The sequence below is a fragment of the Rhipicephalus microplus genome, chromosome 1, assembly GCF_043290135.1.
Source record: "Rhipicephalus microplus isolate Deutch F79 chromosome 1, USDA_Rmic, whole genome shotgun sequence".
NCBI classification, from domain to species: Eukaryota; Metazoa; Arthropoda; class Arachnida; order Ixodida; family Ixodidae; genus Rhipicephalus; species Rhipicephalus microplus.
Window position 1 is genome coordinate 208,910,914 of NC_134700.1, and position 7,111 is coordinate 208,918,024.

Below are 7,111 nucleotides of genomic sequence, written 5' to 3' on the forward strand. Positions count from 1 at the left end.
GAAACTTAAGTACAGACCTGCTATTTATCCTAAGAAACTGAACAAACTTTAATGTTAGTGTTCTACTATCTGCCTTAAAAAAACATTCTGCTATCTGCCTTAAGGGTGCACAGGCTTTACAGAGTGCAGAGCTCTGGGAAAATTCCAAAACAGTTGAGCACTCATGATGCTGTGCTCACCTTTTTTATAATAGCAATATAGCCAGGGTAAATGTGCTCAACTCCTTTGGAAATTCCCCACAGCTCTGCACATTCACCCAGACTATATTGCCATTATTAAAAAGTGAGCACAGCATCATGAGCGCATATTTTCAGTGCTGGGTGAGCGAGGAAAACATTTTTTCGGAGCGGCTCCCACATGAAAATTCAACAACTCCTCTGGCTTTGGGTTTTCCCATGGACGCATTTAGCAAGTAATTCAGGGTGAGCTAGTTCCTGATAATTTGGCTTAACAGCCTTAATTAATAACCAATGCTGGAAAGTGTTCTTTATGAACGAATAGTTTACTAGTAGTAAATTGGGCTTTGTTGAACTTGCACCAAGTTTCGGCGTCTTTCGGGCAAAGTTTGTGGGATGGATTGGTATCTTTTGATGCCATGAGAAAATATGTGGCCGGGAGAGCTTTTTGCATGTCCTCCAAGCTGGCTCTATTTCTTTTAATGGAAAATGATAACAGTTTTGGCATTTGCCAGTCTAGACACCATTAAGACGTCCCCGGCCAGATACAGATTCTTAACAGAAAGCTAACAGAAAACTTTCTTTCATTTTCGCAGTTCTATGTTCTTTCTTTTCTGAATGTGCCAAATGCACTCAAGCTTGCAAACTGTAGCCTCTCCATAAGGCTATGATTCTTGAACTGCGAGGAATCCCTTGCTATGCAAGCTAGGGGCATGGCACGCAACCACACATGTTTTGAAATATGCCAATGCTATAGAAAAAAATATATTGCACTGAGACAAATGAATGGCTGATTCTGGTTCAGAAATGACCGCAGGTTTCAAATAACAAAAAAAAAGATCTTTTTCAACATTTTTTCTTATCCTGTCCCCTTAAAAGAACAATGTAAATGGGAATGCACAAGTGATGTGGAAAAGTATGATGACCGAGGGTTGCATTGGGGCTAACCGAGTTAACTGAGACAGATCACTGCAGTGCTGTGAGACATCAGAAAGTAAAAAAGAACACAGGGGGTCAGGAGCTTCTATCGACTCAATCAACAATCTGTGCTTGTTTCAGATTACTTTGTCTCTCTGAACTTTGCAGTGCTGTATGCTAACCACAAGTACATACACTATGAAAACGTCATGCCCATGCCCTGAAAGTTCCTCACACATTATGGCAGCCCCTCACTAGCTAGAAAAATGAAAAAGCAGGTTGATGCGGCATGCAACATTACCTTTTCTCGTGCGGCTGCACTTTGAGAAGCGGACATGTGGAAATCATGCTGCTGCTGTTGACGAGACTGAGACTCCTCCATACGCTTTGTCGCTTCCGTGAGCTTCGGTGGTTTGTAAAGCTTACCCGTCTGGGCCGTTGTTTTTTCCTCTGTAAAACAACAAGCTGAGTGTAAGAAGAATTGAGTCTTGAATGAATTAAACCACAATTTTCTTTGGCTGACAATATTATTTTACACGTGGTTCAAAGAGAAGCTGTACACTGACTCTTCTACTAATTGAAACAAACTTCAGTATTTGAAACATTTCTTCAACTGTGGCACGCAAACAAGCAAGCAAACAAACAAACAAAATATGCAGCGGAATTGTGTTTCCTCAGGCTAGTATCGTGTTCTGTGTTTTGGTGCGACAGTTCAAGGTAAATAAGCACTGATGCTGAGTAAAGGGAACAGACACGATGTGTCTTTGCCGTGCTATGGCTAACGCACCTTCTGTTGCTGCTATATAGTAGCTTCAGCTACCGTTCCGAGTATTCTTTCGCGATCTTCTGTTCCTTAGCACTTAACGAATACCGGCTAACGTAAATGTTTACAAGGCCTTTGAGATAGGTAAAAACGTTGAATTTCTGAATGATGCACTACTGCACTAAATAAGGCAGTAAAGATGCTACGTTTTAGTAAGTACAAATACCTGAAAACTACACAGGTGAAAACTTACCACCAGAGCCTGCATTGATGACGCTTCCCCGAACAAACAGCTTTCCATGTTTAGCAGGTTCTTCAAAAGATGCCAGGAACTCTTCATATGCCTCAGCTGCAGCTTTGTCTTCTTCCTTCACAGAACAAAAGCAAGAGCTATTCAGATATTTCTCTTCCTTCCCTATATAAAAATGGTTAAAAAAAAAAAAGAATAGCTCACTGCTTTGACATTTACTTCATATCCTAGCAGCATCACAAACTTTACATTGTAACAAGGGTTCAGCAAATTCTGCCTCTTGCTATGTCTATTCAACAGCAAAAAAAAAAAAAAACACATTCCTGACTGTTTACAATGAGTCATTGCACAAAATAGCTCGTTACACTAGTGGCACATCATGTCAGACACTTGAATATAGTTAGTTATATTGGGTTTATTGGAGCAGGAGCGGCTCAGGCTAGGCTGTGCCAAACACAATTCAATATATATTGAAACAACAGGTGGTATGGTACACTGGCATCAGGCATTTTATCATCACTGGAAATCGTGCCAGTGTCACGTCTGAAAGAATAGTTTTCAGCGTGTTTACAGTAGTAGTACAAACAAAACGTCATTACATAGCATCCTAGGTGGTCGGCCCGTGACACAGGGTGGCCAGTAATGTAGGTCCACAGCTTTGTCATACAGATTTGGTGCTGTAACCATTCTGCCAAGGTCAGTACGATCAGAGTTAAGCTGAAACCCCACGCACATAAATTCGATGCGAAAGTGACAAATGTGGCCATCTCATGACAGATAACTCCGTCAATAGCTGCTTTCATTGCAGTCTGCCAATCTAGCAATTGTCGCTCATTGCAGGGAAATGGTTCGAGCGATCACCACTATGTTGGTTCCACGATTCCTTCGTACATCACTGCTCCTCCTCCGCAGTGAAGAGTCTACTTAGTTGTACGCAACTTGGCGGAGTTTGCCGAACACGATTGGACACCTTTAGATTGACTGGACATGGCTTTGCATGCATGACTGGAAAGTTATAGTTGCTGGTTTCAACGCCAGAAGACTGTGTAAGAACGTGGCGAACTAAGACGGTGTGTCTGGGCAGCAATGCATATGGGTGCTCAAGCTTGGAAGCTGCACACTTAGTGCGCATATGGAGGTCATGCCAGCATGGTTAAGGCGGTAGTTTTAAGCCCTCACAAGAAAATTGCATTTTAGAGAGTGAGCATGAGGATGAAGCCTATCATGCTATGCCGGTTCAGTCACGCAGCTTGCACCCGCTGATCGTATGGGGGTTCCACCAGGAAACATCAGACTGGTACACAAGTTAAAAAGTACTTATAGTGACACTAAAGACAAATATTGTCTACATTGAATGTTGAAATAGCGGTTCAGAAACTTTATAATGCTTGTTTTGTGCCACAGAACTGCTTATTTTGAATTAAAACTGCACTTTAAAGTGGCCCTGAAACACATTTTCAAGTAATCATGGAATTAATTTATTGGAAGAGCTTATTACCTCACGAATTCAACAGCGCAAAAATTTCAATAATCCGTCCAGTACGAGTGGAGTTACGAAGAATTGTCCCATGGTGCAGTTGCATTCTTCCTTCTCTCGTCTTGACAAAAGCGCTGGGAGCTAAGCAGGGAGGGATGGCAGGGGCAATGAAAATACGTCATGTGCGCCTCGTGACCTTGAGCACTTTTTTTTTCTTTGAATGCGTAACTTTTTCAATTTTTTCAATGTGATTGCGCGCGCACGCATGGACAAGTCGCGGCCTTCTGCGGCGATCTCCGTAATGACTGAGCGCACCATGTTCAAATCAGCTAATGTCTGATAGATGGGCTCTCTACAAATGATTTTTGAGCGTCTTCCGTCATTTGTCGAAAGAAGAAAAAGGAATCTTTAGCCGACTTTAATAATTTATTAGGAATTACAGGTCGCGTGCTGCGCTACAATATTTGGCTTGAGTGTTCTCGGGAGCCTCTACTACCGATCTGTAGCGTTTTGTGACTGTGCTCAAAAAGCGTTGCAGGGCCCCTTTAATGGTCCAAACTGCGTTAGTGCACTTCCAATCACCCGTGCCTGAGAGCGGTATTTCAGACATCACTCTTACAGTGCCCAACGTTGCCTGCCTTTCTTACACGGCTGCCGACACCAGTAGCAGCAGTGCAAAAGTAGTGGTAGCCACACTAGCAAGAACAGCCATTAAACAATTTTCTGCAATCTCAGAAGCCATAGTTCTGCTTGATTGGTTCAACTGGGCTTTGCTATATTACACCTATCCAGCCTGACCAGCCAGAAACAACTTTTGAACCACTCATACCATTCCCCATAATAACGTCAGGCGGTTCTTTTTTTTTTTCTATAAATCAAACAGAAATTGACAAGCAGCATTTTAGTGTGTCTCTTGATGCACGGAAAGTTTTTTTTATTGCAACTAGTTTGATTACTAGTGATTAATTGTAGTCAGACGCTCTCACGTCATCGGGATCATTTCGTAAATGTCCCACTTGTTGCGCACGTCGTATGATAACGATACGTTCAGCTCAATGTCTTGATAAGTGAGGCGCAGCTGTTGATAATACTGCCGTTTTAGATGTTGTCAAACATTCAGCTTTTACTCTTACATAAAGCAACATGACAGAGAAACCGCCACTAATACTGTCGCTTACCAAGTAAAACACAATTTGTGCAACAGCTTCGGCGACACACTAATGGTGTTGCTGGCATGACAGCAACTGCTCTGTATTGAAAGTGGTATGATGCCGGTGGTATCTACTGTAAAGTAATATGTCTTGTGGCACAAAGATACAAGATTCTTCTAGCAGTCCAAAAGGACTTGTTTTTGGGCGAAGTGGGGCTTACTTGATACAGATGACTTGGGCACAAAAAAACTTTTGTGAAATGGGAGGAGCAGGAGAGAAGAAAGATCGTAACGCCTGCGGATGTGAACCATGCTTTACGCAAGCGTCGACTCTCGGTAAGAGCAGCAAAGAAACAGCTAGGGAGCCCTTGAAGCATTTTTTATCAAAAAGAAAGGGTCTAATTGTATCAGTGAAACATATATAATGTTGTACTCGACAGAAATGCGTTTTTTCGATAGCTTGTTGTCTTGACCATGTGGCGGTACGTCATTTGTTGGCTGTCCACGCATCTTCTAGCAGTCTCGCAATAATTTTTATTTCTTTTATGCGTGGATGCCTGGTTGTTCGCATTTTCTGCACAGTGCCAGGAGTGCATCGCTTGTGTCTTGTTCCAGCCTCGTGCTATTGGCCAGTCGCTCGTGCGACATTCGAGCGACGAGCGGGTATCAAGATTTAAGAGCAAACCTCATAAGCGCGAAAATGCACGCGACAGCGACGAGCAATGCTATGAGCGACAAAACAGGGCGTTCGCGCGACGTGTCGCGGGGTAGTTTTTGCGCGATCGCTCGGTTCTCCAGATTTGGAAACCGTCGCTCATTGCCCGGGAGTGCTGGGCTCAAGCAGCCAATAGTGAAAAACCGGAAAAGACAAAGACTACATAGGTGCACGTGACCCTGCCCTAGTCACGTATGCACAACAAGAAATAACGCAATGTTTACGCATGTGCATATAAAGAAAGTGTTGTAAGGCTATGACAGAAACACTTTCCGTTCCATTACACAACAATATATCTTATTTTTAAATTGCATACCGTTCACTACGCGGTTTTCTTGGTGCGAGTAGACGGCCTCGTGCCAGCAACAGTGGAGTTAGCTCGCCGAAGCCGTCGCGTGAATGAGGTTTGCCTGCGCTAGCGACTGATCGCGCGAAGACGATCTACGTCGCATCGCTGTCGCGTGCATTTTCGCACTTATGAGGTTTGGGCCTTACGAAAACGAGCTATCGACCCAGCGATTTGTAACGCACACGGCCGCGTTCATCGCTTTTCACATCACTCGTCGCGCGGATTTTCACGCATATGTGGTTTTGATTTTAAAAGCAACGAGTGAGGCGACAGCGACTGCCATCACTTCGCTTATTGCTTTCGCGTCCAAAATCGCGTGCATGGTGTTTCTACTTTACGTAGCGGCGGGTGCGTCAGCGAACCGTCGCCAACACTACGATCCAATGACGGCTCCTCTGGATCACTAATCAAAATACTGAAAGCTAATAGGTCAAACAGCCGGCGACCGTCTCGCGCTGCACCGGCTGAACATCCACTACTTCATGAAAACTGAAAGCGCGCCAGTTCCGTTATGTATATCCGTTACTTTTATTAGGCGACATATAATCAACTTTTAAGGAAACACAAAAACACTCAAGCCATGATCAGAAAGGTGCTGTTAAACGTCTCACTGAACCCACATTGCGGTTTCAAGATTATTGTCAGAACACCTACCTCTTTCCTAAACTTGTCTTTCACCGCCAACTTCTTCGCCAGGGGGTTTATGTTGAAGGCCTTGACCTTCGGGCCTCCCTAGATGCGGAATTGATGCAGTGAAAAATAAGCAAGGGACATTTGACCGCACGTTTAACATCGTCCTCACACAAACGACCAACGTGCGTTGTAGACGAAATCAGTGACATGAAGAGAACCAGTTCTAGTTTTTGAAACAGCGATCAAACAGCTTCTTCCACTCGTTAAAGCATTTCTAACGCCTCGACATGACTTCTTACCAAAACGATACAGAGAACACTACAGTAGCTCTGTTACAACAAGAAGCGCAGTAAAGATGTGTCCACCTATCACCTCCTGGGCGATCGTTAGCCTAAGCCTAAACGCCAGGAAACACAACCAGCAACTCTGCACTTAGAAAGCCTCCGAAATAGAAGCTGCAAATAACATGCACTTAAAATCGAAGTGACAAATAATTGTGCTTACCGGTCCACTCATTATGGATCAGTCTATATACATCGAAAAACGAAATCACCACGGAGCAGTATCCGACCTCGCGAAAACAACTGTTCAGGTTTTGAGGGTTTCTTGAAATCTGCTCCTTTCGAGGACCACCAACTTAGAAACATTTCAAAACCCAACATTTATTTAGTTACACACTT

General features: G+C 43.6%; 1 protein-coding gene across 2 annotated transcripts in view; it reads right to left on the bottom strand.

Moving 5' to 3' along the window:
* The window catches only part of LOC142804734 (U2 snRNP-associated SURP motif-containing protein), a 64,706-nt gene extending 57,634 nt beyond the window's left edge, over positions 1 to 7,072 (bottom strand). For both annotated transcript variants that reach the window (XM_075891138.1, XM_075891137.1), the window contains exons 1-4: positions 6,936 to 7,072; positions 6,453 to 6,530; positions 2,111 to 2,225; positions 1,396 to 1,544 (exon numbers count right to left, since the gene is read on the bottom strand). In XM_075891138.1, coding sequence (XP_075747253.1) covers positions 1,396 to 1,544; positions 2,111 to 2,225; positions 6,453 to 6,530; positions 6,936 to 6,947 — 354 coding nt within the window. In that variant the 5' untranslated portion in view covers positions 6,948 to 7,072. The remainder of the gene's footprint in view (positions 1 to 1,395; positions 1,545 to 2,110; positions 2,226 to 6,452; positions 6,531 to 6,935) is intronic.
* Between the last annotated feature and the right edge of the window lie 39 nt (positions 7,073 to 7,111).